This window comes from Syngnathoides biaculeatus, chromosome 4 (genome assembly GCF_019802595.1).
Source record: "Syngnathoides biaculeatus isolate LvHL_M chromosome 4, ASM1980259v1, whole genome shotgun sequence".
NCBI lineage: Eukaryota > Metazoa > Chordata > Actinopteri > Syngnathiformes > Syngnathidae > Syngnathoides > Syngnathoides biaculeatus.
In genome coordinates, this window is record NC_084643.1 from 23205952 (window position 1) to 23228953 (window position 23002).

General features: G+C 44.3%; 1 protein-coding gene across 3 annotated transcripts; it reads right to left on the reverse strand.

Moving 5' to 3' along the window:
- Positions 1–1587: 1587 nt before the first annotated feature.
- arhgap25 (Rho GTPase activating protein 25) lies at positions 1588–22822 on the reverse strand. 3 transcript variants are annotated; one of them, XM_061817830.1, is made up of 11 exons: positions 22209–22392; positions 20174–20382; positions 18401–18488; positions 18095–18205; positions 15054–15258; positions 12963–13095; positions 12771–12844; positions 12511–12632; positions 5986–6140; positions 4768–5285; positions 1588–2312 (listed from the first exon to the last, which is right to left on the reverse strand). In XM_061817830.1, the coding sequence occupies exons 1-11, from the start codon at positions 22225–22227 to the stop codon at positions 2111–2113; spliced, it is 1836 nt and encodes a 611-aa protein (XP_061673814.1). In that variant the 5' UTR covers positions 22228–22392; the 3' UTR covers positions 1588–2110. The 3 variants fall into 3 exon arrangements, with proteins under 3 accessions (XP_061673814.1, XP_061673813.1, XP_061673815.1); XM_061817829.1 differs by lacking the exon at positions 22209–22392 and adding an exon at positions 22637–22822 and having other exon boundaries at positions 1601–2312; XM_061817831.1 differs by lacking the exon at positions 22209–22392 and adding an exon at positions 22483–22630 and having other exon boundaries at positions 1602–2312.
- Positions 22823–23002: the final 180 nt, after the last annotated feature.

Below are 23002 nucleotides of genomic sequence, written 5' to 3' on the forward strand. Positions count from 1 at the left end.
ACTGTGGTACTGCATGCGTAAGTCTGGTGTGGCAGAGAAGTATGTTAAAATAGTACAGGACATGTATGATGCCAGCAGAACAATGGTGAGGTGTGCCTTAGGTGTGACAGAGGAATTTAAGGTGGAGGTGGGACTGCATCAGGGATCAGCTCTGAGCCCCTTCCTGTTTGCAGTGGTAATGGATAGGCTGACAGATGAGGTTAGACTGGAATCCCCTTGGACCATGATGTTCGCAGATGATATTGCGATATGCAGTGAAAGCAGGGAGCATGCAGAGGAACAATTGGAAAGATGGAGTCATGCACTGGAAAGGAGAGGAATGAAGATTAGCCGAAGTAAAACAGAATATATGTGCGTGAATGAGAAAAGTAGAGGGGGAAGAGTGAGGCTACAGGGAGAAGAGATAGCGAGGGTGGACGACTTCAAATACTTGGGGTCAACAATACAGAGCAATGGAGAGTGTGGTCAGGAAGTGAAGAAACGGGTCCAAGCAGGTTGGAACAGCTGGCGAAAGGTGTCTGGTGTGTTATGTGACAGAAGAGTGTCTGCTAGGATGAAGGGCAAAGTTTACAAAACAGTGGTGAGGCCGGCCATGATGTACGGATTAGAGACGGTGGCACTGAAGAAACAACAGGAAGCTGAACTGGAGGTGGCAGAAATGAAGATGTTGAGGTTCTCGCTCGGAGTGAGCAGGTTGGATAGGATTAGAAATGAGCTCATTCGAGGGACGGCCAAAGCTGGATGTTTTGGAGACAAGATTCGAGAGAGCAGACTTCGGTGGTTTGGACATGTTCAGAGGCGAGAGAGTGAGTATATTGGTAGAAGGATGCTGAGGATGGAGCTCCCAGGGAAAAGAGCGAGAGGAAGACCAAAGAGAAGGTTTATGGATGTGGTGAGGGAAGACATGAGGGCAGTTGGGGTTAGAGAGGAAGATGTAGGAGATAGGCTAAGATGGCAAAAGATGACACGCTGTGGCGACCCCTAACGGGACAAGCCGAAAGGAAAAGAAGAAGAAGAAGAAGTTTTTGGAATGTGGGAGAAAACCGGAGTGAGTAAAATTCCACCTTGGCATAGCGTGATCCAGGATGAAAGCACAGACAATACAGCGCACAAAAAGCTAATTCTGTATTTTAAATATAGACAGCAACATAACATTAACTTTAAAACGGTTTGGGAGCATCGTCGGTAGCTCGCAAGATGCTAGCTGCTTGAAAAGTAGGGTAAAAAAGTCTTGGCACCCCTGGTCTACACTTTGATTCCAATGTTACACACCTAACCCTAACACTCAAAACCGATTTTTTACATTTTCAACAATCCCCGATAATCCTGAACCTCATCCCTAAATCGAGATGTCTGTTGTTGTGTAGTCGGTATTTGTGTACCCCACCTAAGACCAAAACCTACCTTAAATCCCGGTGGGAATTCTGAATGTGCTTTTTTTAAGATATCAAGCTACAGTCATTTGTCATTTACTGTGTGATTGTATTGCCCTGTCATCAATTTACACCTGATGATTTCATTTGTGACAGTTTACAGAGCTACAGTAATACACTATTTCACGGGCCAAGGCCTTTATTTACCCAACTGCAGAGTACAAAAATAATGTATAAAATATTTGGAACGACATTATAGCATATAGTTTCCCATGAATAAATATTGATCCTCGGTTGAAATAATATATTATATTATATGCCATGTTATATCCGCAATTGGCCAGTGATCAGTTGAGGATTTGTGGTGTAAGGTCAGGTCTTTCTTCCTTTCTTTAGTTTTCTTTTCTACAATGATTTCCTCTTGAAATGTTAAACACACTTCAATCCACATAATGGGACACAGCAAGCTGTCAATTTCAGCTTTACAAATGCCGCATCTGCTCTTCATGTAATGGTTAAGATGCATATAGCGACATCGTGCAATCAGTCATCGTAAAGGCACCAATCTATTTGATATGATAGTTCTCTTGTAGGATGAAAAAATATATCACAATTTATCATTTGAAAATAACTATTTATTTAACAGCCAGCTCACTAAGGAGCCAAGAAAAACTTCTCATCTGGGCTCAGTAGCTAAGAAGAAACATCAATTCTAAAACAATAGCATTTCCTAAACGTTAAGTGGGACTTTGGGTCTTTCGACTGATGAAGCGTTGAATGTCCCGTTGCAGTTCTTCATTTTGTCTCAGAGCTTCATCCCGGCTCCGCTCTGCATTTTTTAGACATGTTTCCAAGGCTGCCCCCCGGCAACGCTCTTCCTCCAGAGTAGACTGAAGCTCAACTACAGTGGCCCTCAGCTCCTTTATCTCCTGCTGAAGACTGCAAGACAGTGAAAATCAGTGGGTGAGATATGGCGTGTCCTCCCCAAAAAAAAAAACAATTTTAATGTATTTTTAGGGCCTAATGCCTCTAGAACTTTGGCATGCAATCACCTTTGAAGGTTGTCGGTTCATAAATACGTCCACCCATTCATCCATCCATACATCCATCCATTTTCTGAGCCGGTTATCCTCACAAGGGTCCCTGGAGTGCTGGAGCCAATCCCAGCCACCATTGGCCAGGAGCCAGGGTACATTTTGAACTGGTTGCCAGCCAATAGCAGGGTACATGGAGACAGACAACAGCCGCATTCACAATCACACCTAGGGGCAATTTAGAGTGTCCAATTGATGTTGCATGTTTTTGGGATGTGGGAGGAAACCCACGATTGGAGAAAACCCGTGCAGGCATGGGGTGAACATGTAAACTCCACACAGGGAAGGCTGGGATTGAACCCGGGTCCTCAGACCAGTGAGGTTGACGCTTTCCAGCTGCACCGCCGTGCTGCCATAGATACATTTCTATCAGATAAACTAGCTATAGATTCATCTTTTTACTAGAGGATTTATCTTCAACTGGATCACAGGTGAGGCGGTCCGAGGTGACTTTTGACAAGTGGCAGGGAACAGCCTGTATTACTCAGCAGCCAATAACAGGGCACAAACACTATTATTCACAAAGGTTAGAGATATTCGGTTTGCAGGTAAAATTTTGGGATGGACCTAATATGAACTGTAAGCTCTAGAGCAGGGATGATCAAGACCAGCCGCCAACATCTATCGGCAACGCTCGTTGGGAAATTAGTCACAGCTGAGATAGCTGAAAACGGCAATGCTATCTGTTTACGGCATTGCTATCTGTTTGCATTAAACTTGGTGTTTATAATAACGACAACATTCCGATTTCCGGCAGCATTTTGGTGGTATTTCGTCGGTATTTTCACTCTGATGTTAACATTTCATAGAGAAGCATTCTGTTTACTACGGCATAGTTATAACTCATAGACATAGGTACGCATATGTTATCGAGCAGTCTGCACCTTTGCCAGTATGGCGAAAGTCTTGGAGCAAAAAGATGAAGATCGTCCCAGGGAAATTGATAAAAACCACGGGGTAAAAAAACTGTTTCAGATGGGCATGGCTTCAAAAAAGCATAACCGTGCAGATAGGAACAAAAACGGTATCAATACGTCTAACCAAACACATCCAAAAAGTAGACGTTCCCAGCAAAGTGCTGTGCACTCTGTTCCGATAGGAGCAAAAAATATCCAGGACCATATCCAAACTAGGAAACGTAAATTTCTCAAATATTATCTAATTGACAACTGTTCATACGATTAGGCCTATCTGTAGCACTGCTCCTGTAGATCACACAATTTATCGCTCAGTTTTATATTTCATGATATCTCTCTCTCTCTCTCATATATAAACAATTACTCGTGTAATTATTTCTGAAGTATAACTTATAAGTGGAATAGCCTATTTGATATAAATTTCACTCAGTCTACATTTTTATGTCTGAAGTTTGGCAAAATTATTTTGGTTGTTTGGACTCATATTTTAAGTTTTCAAAATATTATGATTGCCCTGTATTTACACTGCTAGAGGTAACCAGAGGTCACCATTTCACATTGTGTTTTATTTAAAAAAAAAAAAAAAAAAAATTGTGCCCAAAGAAGGCCACACGCCCTTTTGAAAACCCCCATGAAAAGAGACATTTTCTGTGTTTTTCCAAATTGGTCATTCTCATCCCTATGTAAAGGAATACAGGTACACGACGCTGTGTGGAAGGACATCTCAGATTGTGAATGTTTCTCACTGCAGTTGGACGAATCCACTGATGTAAGTGACACAGCCCAGTTGTGCATTTTCATTCGTATGGGGTTTAGTGATCAACGTGAACTCTGACAGTTACAAAAAATGTTCACAGTTATGTTGTGCTGTGCAATATTGGCTCATGCGGTGATGCAAGGCACACAAACATTCCTCAATATGTTTTGCATTTTTATAGTAGGTAGATCTTTGTGACTTGTCATTGTATTTCATTATTATAATAATATATAATTATAATTATTATCTCAATCTCGAGAGGCTGGCTGCTTGAAAAGTTGATCTTGAGGTAAAAAAAAGTCTGGGCACCCCTGGTCTAGAGGGTAATGTTCTATATACAGTAAACTGTAGGAAGATAAAACAGAACCTTCACACACACACGCACACACACACACACACACACACACACACACACACACACTAATACCTCCATACAAATTTAAAGTGTGTTTTTGGAATGAGGGTAAGGCAAGAGTACCTCATCGGAGAACACGCCAAGCAGGATGGCCTGAGCTGAGATTTGAACCCAGAACCTCTACACTGAGGTAGACTGACCACTAGCACACTGTGCTTCCCTTTGTTAAATAGCAATGTTGATTAGAATAAAATGCAACGTCAGTCCTCACCTGTCAAGAAACTGCTTGCAGTCTTTCTTCTGTTCAGTCCTGCTTTTGACCTCCTGACCTAAATCACTCCCAATGAAGGGATCAGCATCCTTTTGGTTCTGAGCAGACTGGGAGTAACTGTCAGTTTTTTGGGAGCTGGAAGCAGTGGAAGCCTTGTTAGGCGCTCCTTCTTGCACTCTGAACGTGACCCCTCCCTCCTTGATGTGTTTTGAAAAAGATCCTGAACGGCTGAGATCCAGGATCTTGAAGATGTCCTCTGACAAGGTCCCACTCTTGTCTTCCACTAGCTCCTGGTTGCGACTCCAGCGGTTGATGGCGCCGGCCTTTGCCGCCATCCCTGTGAGTGGGCAACTAAAGGTGGGCAGAGTTTGGGTGCGTTTGCGAGGGCTCCCATACCCGTTGTCAGAAGATGAAACAGAATCTTGCAGAACATCCGGAGCTGCGCCGTGTACTCTCAGGGGACCTGGACTGTCAATTTTATCCATCTTGCTTGACTCGGAAAAAGAAGTATCACCAATCTGCAACGGAGATATGAATCATGCAATGTTTCGAACGTGTGCTTTTAACATGAAAAGGTCCAGAAATACGAGTTTCCCAATGCACCGAGTCAAGTATAGCGATATGCGGCTGAACTTTTTAACCTGTGTGTGTGTGTGGGGAGGGGGGGGGGTGTCCCTTTGCTGGGCCACAACACCTTTTTCCAAGACTGGAAAATTTGAAGGAGAAAGTTTAAATTACATCAGCCAGGATGAGTGATTCCACAGGTTCTGACCGGATCAGATGACATGGCAGCATGAAAGAGGCTGAAATCTGACAGGACAAAATAACTTACACGTACTGTCCAGCCAAGAGAAACTATTTGAAGTAACATTTTTGATGTGTTTTGTAGAAGGTGGCACATCTACTGTACCTTTTATAGTTAGTTCTAAGCACTCAGGTTCAAAATAAGTTGGCATGCTCTCCCTGTACCTGTGTGGGTTTTTGCTGGGTACTCCAATTTAATGGAACAAATTTTAGTGTATAGGTTGTAAATGTTTGTGTTTTTAATTTGATTTGTCACCAGTGAAGGCCTTGCCTGGCCCTTACTTGCCACGGTATAATTAACATCACATAACATAACAAAATTGTAAAAAAAAAAAAAAGTTTGTGACGCAACCTGCACTAACCGGAGCCTGTGTTGAAAAAAAAAAGGGGTTTTACGGTATTACTGTACAGTACCTCAGTAGACCCCCAGCCCACTAGGTTGCGAGGAGAGTTCTTCTGGTTCTCGGTCTTGCTGGAGGGCGAGGAGGGAGGAACGTCGTTGCAAATAGGAAATAAATCTTCGTGTTGTCGGATCATCTCAGTCATCAACTTCTGGATGGAAGGAGTTGCTATCAAGAAAAGTCAATGCAATCATGAATGTTGCCTTTTTCTGATTCATTAAAATCGATTTTATTACACGTTGTCATATTTCTTTGTTCATTTTAAGGTTTGTATTGTCATCGTGTTTGCATAATTCAACTTCTTCAAAGTACCAACAGGAATGAAAAGACTGCAGGTGTTATTGTTTTCCCTAAAAGTTTTATGAGGGCCCTAAACATACAACAGATTAGAAACAGAGCGAGCTTAGCACGTCACGATGCAGTTATATGTTATAACTAGGCGCATTAGGAACTGAAAAGGAGTCTGGTTTCAAGCGGCTTTCCTCATTTTGAGTGACCTGGCTTGAAAGGCCCAGGACTTCAGCATTTTTTCAACATAACATTCTGGGAAACAACAGAATGCAAGAACAGTGAGATCCAAATCAAAGATGAGGAAGCATTCTGCTTTTGCTTCGATGACCATGCTTAATTTTCATTGTCTCTGCGATGTATTAATTTAAAATTACAGAATATTTATTTTCATGGTTTGAAGCGTCCCCTCCTCGAGCCGTCACCTTATCGTGGTGGAGGGGTTTTATGTCCCGATGATCCTAGGAGCTAAGTTGTTTGGGGCTTCACACCCCTGGTAGGGTCACCCATGGCAAAAAGGTCCTCGGTGAGTGGTCAGACAAAATACGACTCTAAAACCCCTATGACGAGTGCAAATGTTGGATCTTGGTTTCCCTTGCCCGGACACTTCAATGCTCACGTGGACAATGACAATGAGACCTGGAAGGGTGTGATTGGGAAGACGGCCTCTCCGATCAGAACCCGAGTGGTGTTCTATTACTGGACTTCTACGTTCAACACGGATTGTCCATAACGAACACCATATTCAGGCATAAGGGTGTCCACATGTGCACCTGGCACCAGAACACCCGAGGCCGCAGTTCGATGATCAACATTGTAGTCGTGTCATCAGACTTGTGACTGCATGTCTTGGACACTGGGGTGAAGAGAGGGGCGGAACTGTCAATTGATCGCCACCTGGGGGTGAGTTGGCTCTGATGGTGGGGGAAGATGCCGGTCCAAGATGGCAGGCCCAAGCATACTGTGAGGGTCTGGTGGGAACGGCTGGCAGATTCCCATCAGAAGGAATTTCAACTCCCACTTCCGAAAGAAATCTGCCCACATTCTGGGGGAGGCGGGGGACATTGAGTCCAAGTGGACGATGTTCCGCGCCTCCATTGCTGAGGCAGTAAAGTGGTCAGCTGATAGGTACCAGCTGGCCAAGCAGAATGCAGCTACAGTGGCAAAAACTCGGGCTTAGGAAGAGTTCGGTGAGGCCATGGAGAACAACTTCAAGACGGTTTAGAGGAAATTCTAGTCTACCGTCCGGCGTCTCATGAGGGGGGAAGCAGGGCACTGTCAACACTGTGTATATTAGGGATAAGGCACTGCTGAACTCAACTCAGGATGTTGTGAGTCGGTGGGGAGAATACATAGAAGACGTCCTCAATTCCACCAACACACCTTCTCAAGAGGAAGCTGAGTCTGGGTGCTCTGAGGCGGGCTCTTCTATCTCTGGGGTTGAGGTCACCGAGGTGGTTGAAAAATTCCTTGGCGGCAGGGCCCCGGGGGTGGATGACATTCGCCCGTGATTGACCCCTCCATACAGGGCACTTAACCACGCCTCCTGAAGTGATGTCACGTCACGCCACGTGCGCTAACGTCAGACAAACAATTAGCAAAAATGGCGGCGCAGCAAGAAAAGAATAGAGCGAAACTGTCCGATTTACCGGCTGATTTCTCACTCGCATTCTTAGCCAACAGTGAAATATCGTTGAAGAGCAGACAGCAGGGCTTCAAGTATTTCAGCGAGGGGTATTTCAATGGTATTTACATGCATATCGACGGAGAAACCATTGATATTAGCGCGAGATCTTTCCAGAGTCAGAGGAAGACTGAGAAGCCACATAATATAATAACCCAAAGACGAATTCGTCATTGACAGTTTCCTATTTTCGTGTTACATATCACACTTGTGTGCAGAATCTGTATGTGTATCTGTATAGCCGTTTGTGAACCACCGTATGAATGAAAAGAAGGCGAGGCTTGATTTACGAATTGTTTCTCTCGTTTTCTTTGTGTAACGTCACGCGCTCCCCTCAATAATTATTCTTGAATTAGTGCCGAACCTACGTAAGTCCCGACCGAGTACGACAATCACTACTTTAGTGTCCTCAAACATCCTTCTTTCAGTCTTGGTGTCTCGGTGCACGTCGAAGGCTTTTAGGACTCGCTAGTCCGGTTTATCTTAGCTCACTAGCCGCGAACAAAGAGACACGTTTGTGCAGTCAGGTCCTCGCAAAATATCGCTCAACACAGATCAAGTGTGTCAATCATTCACACGTAGCTATGTTATGCAAGCGAAGAACTGCTAATTCATTTATATGAGACATGTATTGAATATCAAATATAGGGCATACCTTCGTGCAAACAAACAAAGTCCGGTTTAGCTTCGCTCGGGAGCGTCGAACAGAGACACGTTTGTGCAGTCAGATCATTGCAAAATATCGCTCAACACAGATCAAGTGTGTCAATCATTCACACTTAGCTATGTTATGCAAGAGAAGAACTGCTAATTCATTTATATGAGACATGTATTGAAAATCAAATATAGGGCTTACCTTCGTGCAAACATATCTGTTCCGGTTGAAGGATTCAGTTGATCATGCGGTCTTCCACAAAGTTTTATCCATCGAAGACATTTTTCGTACTCGGTCTTCTGTTCCAGTTGATTATAGATGGATTCAGTTGATGATGCGGTCTTACACAAAGTTTGATCCATCAAAGACATTTTTCTTACTGGGTCTTCGGTTTTGGAAAGGATACAAATTGAACTCCACTAACTAGCCTTTCAGGATACCTGTCGTCACTATTATAAAATCCGTGACTACACCTCTTAACCATATCTATTGTTAATGAACCCAAATACGCGATAAAACGCTAACAAAAGCTATACTGGACCATGCAACGTTGTCTGAGGGAAGGGGCATGGTTTATGCAGATCTCTGGCCTCTGATTGGTCAGTGACACGGATGACGCAATTTCTACGGAAGGGTCAATTCCTCAAGGCTCTGCATGTTGTGGGGCTGTCCCGGTTGACACGCCTCTGCAACCTCGTGTGGATATCGGGGACAATGCCTCTGGATTGGCAGACTGGGGTCCCACTTTTCAAGAAGGGTGACCGGAGGGTGTGTTCCAACTATAGGGGATCACACTCCTCAGCCTCCCTGGTAAGGCCTATTCAGGGGTACTGGAGAGGAGGGTCCGTCGGGAAGTCGGATCTTGGATTCAGGAGGAGCAATAAGGATTTTGTCCCGGCTGTGGAACAGTGTACCAACTCTACACCCTCAGCAGGATCCTATTGGTTGCATGGGAGTTCGCCCAACCAGTCAACATTTTGTGGACTTGGAGAAGGCATTCGACCGTGTCCCTCGGGGAGTCCTGTGGAGGGTTCTTCGGGAGTATAGGGTACCGAACCCCCTGATACGAGCTGTTCAGTCCCTGTATGACTACTCTCAGAGTTCGGTCTGCATTGCCGCCAATAAGTCGGACTTGTTTCAAGTGAGAGTTGGACTCCGCCAAGGCTGCCCTTTGTCACCGATTTTGTTCATAACTTTTATGGACAGAATCTCTAGGTGCAGCCGAGGCGTAGAGGGAGTCCAGTTTGGTGGCCTCAGAATCGCATCTCTGCTCTTTGCAGATGATGTGGTTCTGTTGGCTTCATCAAGCCATGATCCCAAGCTCACTCTGAAGCGATTTGCAGCCGAATGTGAAGCGACTGGGATGAAAATCGGCACCTCCAAATCTGAGACCATGGTCCTCAGTCAGAAAAGGGTGACATGCCCTCTCCGGGTGGGGGATGAGATCCTGCCCCAAGTGGAGGAGTTCAAGTATCTTGGGGTCTTGTTCATGAGTGAGGATAGAATGGAGATTGACAGACAGATCAGTGCAGAGTCAACAGTGATGCAGACTTTATCGGTCCATTGTGGTGAAGAGGGAGCCAAGACGAAAGGCGAAGCTCTCAATTTACCAGTCTATCTAAGTTCCTACCCTCACCTATGGTCACGAGCTCTGGGTCGTGACCAAAAGAACAAGATCCCGGATACAAGCGGCCGAAATGAGTTTCCTCCGCAGGGTGTCCGGGCTGTAGCTTAGCGATATTATAGCAGGGTTCATACTCAGTCGGACCCAAAAAATTTAAGGGCTTTTTAGGGCCATTCTTAGGGGCTGACACGAAAACTTTAGGGCTGACACGGAAAAAATTTAGGGCCGACACGAAAAATTTAGGGCCATCATGGGAAATCAAGAGTAAGGAAAAATGACTCACTCAATGGTGCCATCGGCTGTTCTTGGTTCATCAAATGTTCCAGTACCTCAGTACCTGTGACAGTGATCACCTGTCGCCCCTTGTGGTAGTTCGCATTGATATGACCATTGTCAACGTCTTCACATAACAGTATACAGAAAAACTGATTCTAACTACAATTGCAACTATATACAGAAATGTCTTCAACTGATGTCTGTCTTAGCACCCCTACTCTAGGTCCTTGAGCCTACCCAGTGCCTCCTCTATTTGTTGCTGCAGAGGTGCCAAAGTGGCTCTCTTGTCCTTTGCTCTGCCTCTGAGTGCATTGGCCTCTGTGATAAACCTCAGCTTCCTCTTTTCTTCTGCCTGCTCACACAGCCTGTCAGCCTTCTCAATAAGCGTAGATATGTCAGTCTCCATTCTGGCTTTTTTGACTTTGAGGCAGTAGAGATGAAAAGTGGGCAGCGATGCCAAATGTAGCCAGGTACGAAGTCTTCCTTTCCCCACAGTGGTACTTTTTAGCAATGTCACTGTCTGGGAACATGACTGCAAACACTTTCGAATTATTTTCACAAGATTTGTAACTGTAATGGCTGCAGATCACTTTTTAAGTCCACACGATCTCTGCCTTTAACGAGTCCGCCTTCGTGTATTGAACTACGTACATAGAGCCTGACTTCTGGCTGGTTGAAGTCGATGGCTGGACAACTGTAGGTGCGCATGCACTGCTAGTACCACTGCCTGAAGTTGATGCTTCACTATCTTTATATTTTAGAAACAGATTCATACCAACGGAAGATGAGAGAGTCTTCGTCAAATCAGCGTGTCTCCTTTTTTTCCCGGTGCGACTCCAGCGCTTTGACGCCCATCTTTCCTAGCTGGTAGCTCTGCTTGCACAGATGGCAGTAAAACATGTGCCGATCTTTTGCATCTCAACGAACCCAGCTTCCAAACTCCTTACTTTCAACCCAAGCATCTTGAAAAATGCACTTCCCCATGATACAAGTTGGATCGATGAAAAACGTAACGAAGATGAAGTGAAATGCCGACTCACGGAAACAAACAACAGAATATCGACGACAAGATGGCGACTCATTGTCAACACGGTGACTTCCATTGACAATTTCCGGCTGTTTTAGACGACAGACGGATCGGTATTTTTTTTTAAATAAAAGAATTTTTTTCGGGAGAATTTTGGCGGTAGAGGTCCTCCCTTTGATTTTTTTATAATTTAAGGCCTTTTTAGGGGCTTGACCGGTTTTCGCGGATTTTAAGGACTTTTAGGAGCCCCTAAATGCACCTTTGAAAATTTCGGGGTTTTTAGGGACTTTTAGGGACGCGTGCGAACCCTGTATAGGGTGAGAAGCTCGGTCATCCGAGAGGGGCTCAGTGTTGAGCCGCTGCTCCTCCGCATTCAGAGGAGCCAGATGAGGTGGCTGGGGCATCTGATCCGGATGCCTCCCGGACACCTCCCTGGGTACGTGTTCCGAGCATGTCCCACCGGAAAGAGACCCCAGGGACGACCCAGGACACGTTGGAAAGACTATGGAAAAGCTGGAAGAAGTGACTAGGGAAAGGGAAGTCTGTGTATCTCTGCTAAAGCTACTTTCTCCGCAAACCGACCCAGAGAAGTGGCAGAAAATGAATGGATGGGCGGTTTGAAGCATTTTAGAACTGTACTGCATTGTGTTGCTGCACTCATGCAGCCAGCCAATGTAAATCCAATTGATGGAAACAGTTGTTTTCCTCTCAGTTTGTAGTCGGAATCTCTGTTTTGGCCTTTCACTTTGGAGTTTGCATGCGATCCCCGTCCTGCTTATTTATATATTTATTTATTTTTACAGGTCCTTCAGCCTCTTCCCATGTTCTTAAAACATGCATGTGAAATGCGTGTCTGTAATTGCCTGTAGGGGATAATCTGTCTCTGTGTGTCAGTCCTGTGATTCGATGGCAATCAGTCCAGTTTACCCAGTACCTTGGACAAGGTAAGTTGTACAGAAAGAGGATGAAAGGAAATTTTGGTACCCTTCATCACGGAGATGGGGTCTTCTAACTGGGGTTTGAGCAGGTTGATTCCCATCACGGTGGCAAGGTTCTCTACGTTCATTTTGTTGGTTTTGGAGTTCAGCTGAACCTCAAACAAGAACCTGGTGGAGCAAACGGGTACACAGTCCCAGTTGTTGTTTTCAATAATTTAATTGTGGTTGCTGTTTAAAGTATTGATACAGTGTTTGGGCCGATGTGTGCACAGTTTTTATGTCACATCCTGCAATGGTTCAACTCACCGGCAGACATAACTTAGGAGATTGTAGTTGATTCTAGGGAGGAGGGCGATCTGCTTCTCTAAATTTTCTTTACCCTGAAAGGACAAGTTTTGTCACAGGACACACATGCTTGTCATTTCACACAAAAGTGTACACAGTGTAAGAACATACAGTTTACTGTAGATGCGCAGACATATCAAAACTCAAACATACTGTTTTATGATGAGTGTCCAACATGTTGGTGCAGTCCAAAAAGTCTTGGTACTGAGCCCATGGCACCACAGGCTCCGGCAGCTCCCGCAAGTACAGCTTGAGCAGGGACGCCACTGTGTGGACGTCTGTGTCGCTGTGGAAAATCAACACCCAGAACAACTCCATACCAACAACAATACGTGCGCTTGCACAATCTACTACTTTTTCCACTCTAATAAGATGCAGAGCTGTATGAACTAAAATAATAATGCTTGGCTTGATTTATTCGGTCAAATAAGTATTTATTCAATGATTTCTATTACTGTACAACTGTACTGCACATTATCTAATATTTTGGTTACGTTTCTTCAGAGGACACATATGGAAAATGTACTTTTTCAAGATGAACATTAAAGTGGTAGGTGGCACGGTGGCGCAGCTGTAAAGCGTCTGCCTCCCAGTTATTAGGTCCAGGGTTCAATCCCGGCCCCGCCTGTGTGGAGTTTGCATGTTCTCCCTGTACCTGCGTGGTTTTTTCCGGGCACTCCGGTTTCCTCGCACATCCCAAAAACAAGCATTAATTGTAGACTCTAAAATGCCCATAGGTGTGAGTGCGACTGTTGTCCGTCTCTATGTGCCTGCCATTAGCTGGCAACCTGTCTGTTGATAGCTGGGATAGGCTCCAGCACTCCCGCGACCCTTGTGAGGATAAGCAGCTAAGAAAATGGATGGATGGAACATTAAAATGCCTTGAATCTTCATTCATGGGGTATTTTGATGAAAGCATGTGGCAAACATTGTCATTGAAGTCTGCTTTTGTTCTGGACCAAACGAGCACACAATTCTTGGTGTGAATACACTCAAAACACCTGCGACTGCTTTAAAATGGTGCAGGTGGGGGGGGAAATGCCTCCCATATCTCCATCCATCCATCCATCCATCCATTTTCTTTTACCGCTTATCCTAACGAGGGTCACGGGGAGTGCTGGAGACGATCCCAGCTGTCAATGGGCAGGTTGCCAGCTAATGGCAGGGCTCATGGAGACAGACAACAGTCGAACTCACAATCACACCTATGGGCAATTTAGAGTCTCCAATTAATGGCTGTTTTTGGGATGTGGGAGGAAACCGGAGTGCCCGGAAAAAAGCCACGCAGGCACAGTGAGAACATGCAAACTCCACACAGGCAGGGCCGGGATTGAACTCTGGACCTCAGAACTGTGAGGCCAACGCTTTACCAGCTGAGCCACTGTGGTGCCGGGGTGGGGGGGCATCATGTCTCCTTCAAGTTTTAGCCCATGTGATTTTGTAGAAATGCCTAATGCAGATCAATGACTACTTTTAACAATTCCAGTTGTTAACTGTACGGAAAATTAAAGCTGATCAAATTGTGTAACGGATGCTTGCATCCTCTTGCGTACCCAGCCGGAACAGGATGTGGTATCATATGCCCTCCAAGTTTCTGCAAAGGTCTTCCATGTTACCCCACTCGCTCAAACAACAAAATATGTTTGCTTTTGTCTTGAACTTCATTGTTTCCAAAATAAATGGGAAGAATGACGAGGAAATGAGCTCCCTCTTTAAAATGTGTTTAAGGAGTCCTTTGTGTGATTAACAAATCGCTGTAGAACCAGCTTTATTCTCAAAGCTCAACAAGTAAAAATAATGAATGCTGTACACAACTCATAAAATGTTCAGATCTCATTAATTCTGTGAGTAATTCCAAGGAAGTTTCCTATTCCTGCCACCATCCTCAGCAGTGTAACTTTTTTTTTAATGCATCCATCCATTTTCTGAGCCACTTATCCTCACGAGGGTGGCGGGAGTGCTGGAGCCAAGCCCAGTGGTCATCGGGCAGGAGGAAGGGTGCACCCTGAACTGGTTGCCAGCCAAAGGTATGCCAATGGTACATTCTTTACTGTGAGGATAATACACTTAAACATTGGTTTGGCAAGCAAAATTTTACAGCGTCATCCAGGATGTGACCTACTTTTGAAACAAAGCTAAATTGGCTCCGTCCGGCACAACCCTGACTCGAATGAGGACTACTGTTATTGAAACCCAACGACTGTTTGGAGATATTGTCATGAAACAGAGGAAGTGTGTGTAGACCTGGGGAAAGATGGCCTCTCTCCTGCGTCGAAGGCATCTCTGAACTGTTTGACAGTGTTGTCCTGTCCAGGGAGACGGAATATCCCCTCCTCCTTGAGACCATGTTCCCTGATATATTCCACACATGTTTGGACCAGGATGGGCACCATCTGGGGCCCAAAACGTTGCTCGTACATCACGGTGTCCCTGAGACTTTTTCCAAACACTACAGGGACACGGAAGACATTTCACATCTGAGGCTAATAATCTCTCTCTCTGAAGAAGTATTTCATCATTGATATTTTTAAACTAAAAAAGTATAACATGAACATAATATAATTTATGGCAATATAAAAATATCGTTGACAGCTTTACTTTGTGAAGCTGGGAAAAAAAAATTCTATGAACTACAGATATTAAAAAATGAAGTGAAGTAACTGTCACTTGCTTGATTTATTGCTGAAGCAAAGGGTTATCGTTAGCGCCAACTGTCATTTGGATTTATTTACAGGACTGTTGAAGTAATTTTGAAAAAGAAATTCTGGAAGGAACTAGATGAAGTAGTTCTGAGCATCCCAGACAGCGAGAGAGTTGTGATTGGTGCAGATTGTAATGGACATATTGGTAAAGGAAACAGGGGCGATAAAGAAGTGATGGGTAAGTACGGCATCCAAGAAAGGAACTTTGAGGGACAGATGGTGGGGGACTTTTCAAAAAGGATGGAGATGGCTGTAGTGAACACTTATTTCCAGAAGAGGGAGGAACATATAGTGACCTACAAGAGCGGAGGTAGAAGCACGCAGGTCGATTATATTTTGTGCAGACGATGTAATCTGAAGGAGGTTATTGACTGTAAAGTAGTGGTAGGGGAGAGTGTAACTCGACAGCATAGGATGGTGGTGTGTAGGATGACTGTGGTGGTGGGTAGGAAGATTAAGAAGACAAAGGTAGAGCAGAGAACCATGTGGTGGAAGCTGAGAAAGGAAGAATGTTATGCGGCCTTTCGGAAAGAGGTGAGACAGGCTCTCGATGGACAGCAGAAGCTCCCGGAAGAATGGACAACGACAGCTAAGGTAATCAGAGAGACAGGCAGGAGAGTACTTGGTGTGTCTTTTGGTAGGAAAGGGGAGAAGGAGACTTGGTGGTGGAACCCCAAAATACAGGGAGTCATACAAGGAAAGAGATTAGCGAAGAAGAAGTGGGATGCTGAGAGGACTGAGGAGAGACGAAAGGAGTACATCGAGATGCGACGTAGGGCAAAGGTAGAGGTGGCAAAGGCTAAACAAGAGGCATATGAAGACATGTACACCAGGTTGGACACGAAAGAAGGAGAAAAGGATCTCTACAGGTTGGCCAGACAGAGGGATAGAGATGGGTAGGATGTGCAGCAGGTAAGGGTGATTAAGGATAGAGATGGAAATGTGTTGACTGGTGCCAGTAGTGTGCTAAATAGATGGAAAGAATACTTTGAGAAGTTGATGAATGAAGAAAATGAGAAGGAAGAGTTGAAGAGGCGAGTGTGAAGGACCAGGAAGTGGCAATGATTAGTAAGGGGGACGTCAGAAAGGCACTACAAAGAATGAAAAATGGAAAGGCGGTTGGTCCTGATGACATACCGGTAGAGGTATGGAAGCAATTTGGAGAGATGGCTGTGGAGTTTTTGACCAACTTATTCAACAGAATACTAGCGCGCGAAAAGATGCCTGAAGAAAGGAGGAAAAGTGTTCCAGTTCCCATTTTTAAGAACAAAGGGGATGTTCAGAGCTGTGGAAACTATAGAGGAATAAAGTTGATGAGCCACACAATGACGTTATGGGAAAGAGTAGTGGAGGCTAGACAAAGGACCGAAGTAAGTATCTGCGAGCAACAGTATGGTTTCATGCCTAGAAAGAGTACCACAGATGTATTATTTGCCTTGAGGATGCTAGTGGAAAAGTACAGAGAAGATCAGAAGGAGCTACATTGTGTCTTTGTGGATCTAGAGAAAGCCCATGACATAGTACCAAGAGAGGAACTGTGGCACTGCATGCGTAAGTCTGGTGTGGCAGAGAAGTATGTTAAAATAGTACAGGACATGTATGATGGCAGCAGAACAATGGTGAGGCGTGCCTTAGGTGTGACAGAGGAAATTAAGGTGGAGGTGGGACTGCATCAGGTATCAGCTCTGAGCCCCTTCCTGTTTGCAGTGGTAATGGATAGGCTGACAGATGAGGTTAGACTGGAATCCCCTTGGACCATGATGTTCGCAGATGATATTGTGATATGCAGTGAAAGCAGGGAGCATGCAGAGGAACAATTAGAAAGATGGAGACATGCATTGCAAAGGAGAGGAATGAAGATTAGCCGAAGTAAAACAGAATATATGTGCGTGAATGAGAAAAGTGGAGGGGGAAGAGTGAGGCTACAGGGAGAAGAGATAGCAAGGGTGGAGGACTTCAAATATTTAGGGTCAACAATCCAGAGCAATGGTGAGTGTGGTAAGGAAGTGAAGAAATGGGTCCAAGCAGGTTGGAACAGCTGGCGAAAGGTGTCTGGTGTGTTATGTGACAGAAGAGTGTCTGCTAGGATGAAGGGCAAAGTTTACAAAACAGTGGTGAGGCCGGCCATGATGTACGGATTAGAGACGGTGGCACTGAAGAAACAACAGGAAGCAGAACTGGAGGTAGCAGAAATGAAGATGTTTAGGTTCTCGCTCAGAGTGACCAGTTTGGATAGGATTACAAATGAGCTCATGAGAGGGACAGCCACAGTTGGGTGTTTTGGAGACAACGTTTGAGAGAGCAGACTAAGATGGTTTGGACATGTTCAGAGGCAAGAGAGTGAGTATATTGGTAGAAGGATCCTGAGGATGGAGCTCCCAGGCAAAAGAGCAAGAGGAAGACCAAAGAGAAGGTTTATGGATGTGGTGAGGGAAGACATGAGGGCAGTTGGGGTTAGAGAGGAAGATGCAGGAGATAGGCTAAGATGGCAAAAGATGACACGCTGTGGCGACCCCTAACGGGACAAGCCGAAAGGAAAAGAAGAAAGAAAGAGACTGTTGAAGTAATTTCATGTGACTGAACCTCCACTGGGAACACCGATGACTCTGCGCAGAGTGCGGACCCACTCATTCAAATCAGCTTGGGAGTTGGCCATGAACACATGAGGGCATCGCTCCTTGTCCCCACTGGTACCTGTTAAAAATAAAAGCTCAATGCTCAGACAAGGCCCAGGAAAAATAATACATACCAGTATATCTGTCCATCGCTATGCTTCACCCTCCTTTTCCGCATAGTGTGGATTACATCATATTTAGGAGCAAATTGTATGTCTATTCAATTTGAAGTGAAAGTACTTGTAATTGCCAAGTATTTCTTCAATCTTCTTACCTGGTATGATTTCAAATATGTACTTCCCAGGCTCATCTGAGTTTAAGGGGAGTTCATTGACCTTACTGAACTGAAGCTGGATAAGTCCCTGTTGGGAAAAAAAAAAATTCAAGAAATGAAAATACAGTGAAAACAGGCGCATGGACAAGCACATATTGAATGCACTGAAAGGGTGATGAGGCAGACGACAGGAGGGTCCGAATAAAGAAGACTATTTTAGAAAGGTCAATAACAACAAAGCGTGGTTTATAGCCAGACTCAGACTACTCTGCCAGGCTAACTAACAGGTCTGCGGATGATCCCGTTAATATGGGTCAGCACTTAATCCTTAAACATCTCGACAGTGAGGGAACCTATGCGAGGATCCCGTTTGTGAACTTCAGTTCTGCATTTATCACCATCATCCAGCTATAATCATCAAAATGACCCAAAAAGTGTTGAAATACTGACAGTGCCTAGTGAAAGTATTCGGCCCCCTTGAACTTTTCAACTTTTGCCACATTTCAGGCTTCACACATGAAGATATATATATATATATATATATATATATATATATATATATATATATATATATATGCTTTTTTTTTTTTAAATCAACAACAAGTGGGACACAATCGTGAAGTGGAATGAAATTTATTGGATATTTTAAACTTTTTTAAGAAATAAAAACCTCAAAATTGGGCATGCAATATTATTCGTCCCCCTTGCATTAATACTTCGTAGCGCCACCTTTTGCTGCAATTACAGCTGCAAGTCGCTTGGGGTATGTGTCTATCAGTTTTGCATGTCGAGAGACTGAAATTCTTGCCCATTCTTCCTTGCTAAACAGCTCGAGCTCAGTGATGTAAGATGGAGAGCGTTTGTGAACAGCAGTCTTCAGCTCTTCCCACAGATTCTCGATTGGATTTAGGTCTGGACTTTGACTTGGCCATTCTCACACCTAGATACGTTTATTTGTGAACCATTCTATTGTAGATTTGGCCTTGTATTTTGGATCATTGTCCTGTTGGAAGATAAGGTCAGGTCTTTTGCAGACTCCGACAGGTTTTCTTCCAGAATGGTCCTGTTTTTGGCTCCATTCATCTTCCCATCAATTTTAACCTCTCCACAACATTATCTCGGACGTGCCTGGTGTGTTCCTTGGTTTTCATGATGCTCGGAAACACTCATTTTACTACATATGCACATTAAACAGAACCCTGAGACTATCACAGAGCAGGTGCATTTATACGGAGACTTGATTACACACCGGCGGATTCTATTTATCATCATCATCAGTAAACATCGGATTGTTCAGAGATCCTTATTGAACTACTGGAGTGAGTTCGTAGCTGCACTGAAAGTAAAGGGGCCAAATAATATTGCACGCCCCACTTTTCAGGTTTTTATATGTTAAAAATGTATAAAACATCCAATAAATTTTGTTCCACTTCACGATTGTGTCCCACTTGTTGATTCTTGACAAAAAATATATATATTTATATCTTTATATTTGAAGTCTGAAATGTGGCAAAAGGATTAAAAGTTCAAGGAGGCCGAATACTTTCACAAGAAACTAAATGTGTGGAGCGAATGTAATATGGTGTATGAGTTTCACTTTCCAAATTGAACTGACTGAACAAACTAGAACTAAGTTTTTCTCTGGTGTACTAATTTTATTTTTGGAGACGCTTTCAAAAAGAAATGTAAATTTCTCCTGGTCTAGATACAGAACCGTGAAGCTACAGCGAACGGTAGCTCTAACTTGAGTCAAAATCAAGCATCATTTCTTACCAAGATGGCCGTTTCACGGTCATCTTTGTGGTAGGTTAGAGTGCTTCCCCTCAGAACAAAGTAACGCTGGTGCCAGTTCTTCACGAAAGACCTTTGTTGTTTCTTGAGCCAGCCTGTCTTCAAAGGCCTCTCCATCGACCTGGAGGAGCGTTGTGAGCCCCGAAGCGAACCTGGGCTTCTGTCACCGGATAGTAGGGTCTTTGTGCGCGCTAAAACACAGGAAAAAACAATTGCCAAAAAGAACAATTCCCAGAAGACAGAAAAGTAACAGAAACATCTGCAGTACTTGACTGCTGCAGGACTCTTCCTCTTTTTGCTATGAATATTCATCAGCCGTAAAAGGTGGAGAGACTTATTGCTGCTCTATGTTTCAACTTTTCCTGCTATGTTCCTCTTGGGCCTGCCTACACAAGGCTGTTGTCATTTTCTAGCAATACTATAATGTTGTACTCTTTTATAATATTATATTGCGTGCGGGCAATACACAAGAAGCCTCTGCAATTAAGTGTTGTGTAGCAGCAAAAAGTAAAACCCGCATCGATTGTGATGGTTCCGTCACAGTTCCAAAAATTGTTGCTGTGAAGAAAGAAAAAAATGAGGTTGTGGTGTACGTGTTGCGGTGCAGACACAGACAGGAGGACCATACATGGTGGGATCACATGCAGCCCAATTTACTCAGTTCTTCAATTCACCGTGTGTTGTGACGCAAAGATAGAAAAGAAGAGAAGAAATCGGGCCTCGCTGGGGTAAACAGGAAGTTGCTGTTTCGTCGCCGGAGGACTCCACCTGCAAGCTTCAATATGTTTTCTCGTTTGCAACAGCCTCTGATTAGAGCGCACACGCACAGTCGCACCACAAACTGAGATCCGTGCTTCAAACAACTGCCACAGCCCGTCAAATATGCATTTTAAAATTTGTATTTCATTTTTAATTACAGTGCAGCCTCTGTGGGGCACCGGCCAGTGCAAACTGTAGGCTGGTCCCCAGCCCGGATAAATGCTGAGATTTGCATCAGGAAGGCCATCCAGATGAAAACTTTGGAATCAGCATTCAGCAAAGAATTCCATGTGCTTGTTAAAATAACCATCAAAATAATACTTGCACCATTAATGGCATGTCCGTACGTCCCGTTAAATCATAAGATTATGATTAAGATTATTACTCGCAGATGGAGAGAGGCAACCCACTCGTCCACCGGGTTGAAGCCCAATGTACAGTTGCCGAGGCGGGGGGTACTAAGTTTACCCACACCTGCTACAAAAACAGGAGTTTGGAAACAAAAACGTGGCGTAAACAACACAGTATGGCAGGAACAATGGTGAGAGGACATTCCTTGCAGCTCTGGCTGACCATCCCTCCATCCAGCAATTTACTGATCTGCTTATCCTCACAAGGGTCACGGGAGTGCTGGAACGGATCCCAGCTGTTATCGGGCTGGAGGCAGGGTACACCCTGAACTGGTTGCCAGCCAATCGCAGGCCACACGGAGACAGAGAACAGTCGTACACACAATCACACCAAGAGGCAATTTAGAGTGTCCAATTAATGTTGCATGGAAACCGGAGAGCCCCGAAAAACCCCATGCAGGCACAGGGAGAACATGCAAACTCCACACAGGCTCGGCCGGGATTTGAATCCCAGTCCTCCGAACAGTGAGGCCGATGCTCTAGAGATGGGCCACTGTACTAACCCTAGCTCACTATATTTACATAATACCCGGTCTATTCTTAAATTACAAAATTAATTCCGTAGCATCACAGTGGCATCACACAATTTTGCCTGAGGTATTCAAATAATAATTTTCCCACAGCTGTCTGCAGAATTGAAAGAGTGTGAGTGAAATAGAAAATGCCGCAGGTATTCATTATTTCCCATGCTGTATCTACCATACAAGGAGAGGAGTATAAAACACGTTGTCCTGTTCCGTGAATTGTTTGAAGCATTCCAATTTACCTTAACATAGAGGGGGGGGGGGTGTTTGCATCTTAAAGATTCCCGTATTGAATTATCGAAGAAGCAAAACGCTGACATTTACCACGAGGAACGACAAACATTTGAACAGAATCCCAGCTTGGCGTGATTGTGGCGAATTCGCTATTCCCCTTCGGTCCAAGTGAGCACTGAATTGACCCAGCATGTGTGCAGGCTGCAAACACGCCTGCGGGAACATTGCAGTGATCCCACTGATGCACACACTACTCAGCCCGCTATTAGTACTGCTATACACAAACGAAGGTTATCATTAATACAGTATACACAACATCGTACTTCAACGTGTGAAAAATAAATAACACAGTAAAGGTCATTACCTGCACAATCCAATATTTAGAGTTATGACTACTATTGTACTGCATTTGACCCAAGATCCCAATGAGCAATCGTACACTTTTTACACATGATGTTGGCGAGTAGCTCGAGTTTGAGTTTTTCTGTCCTGCTGTCCGTGAAGGCCGCACGGCTTACCAACGCGAGCTGTCTCAAGTTTGAAAGTGCTGAAATCCCAGTTGCGAGGTGCTTTCAAAGACATACTGGACTGTCGTAGCACCGCTCAGTGTTTTAACTTTAACACACAACACACGCAGAGACACGGGCATGACAGATATCTCCAACCACACTTCCTGCTTCCTGTGTGTTCATCTTTTCTTTTCTCTTTTTTTCACATTACAAATGCATGTTTCCTCATAACCCTTTACTTCCATGTTCAGACTTGTTTTGTAGAACTTTCGAGATGATTCACCAAAATTGCTCAGGATTTTTTTTTTTTTTAATGACAAATGCCCCTTTAACAATATGCAATCTTCAATTCAATTAATGCTGCATAATGAAGTA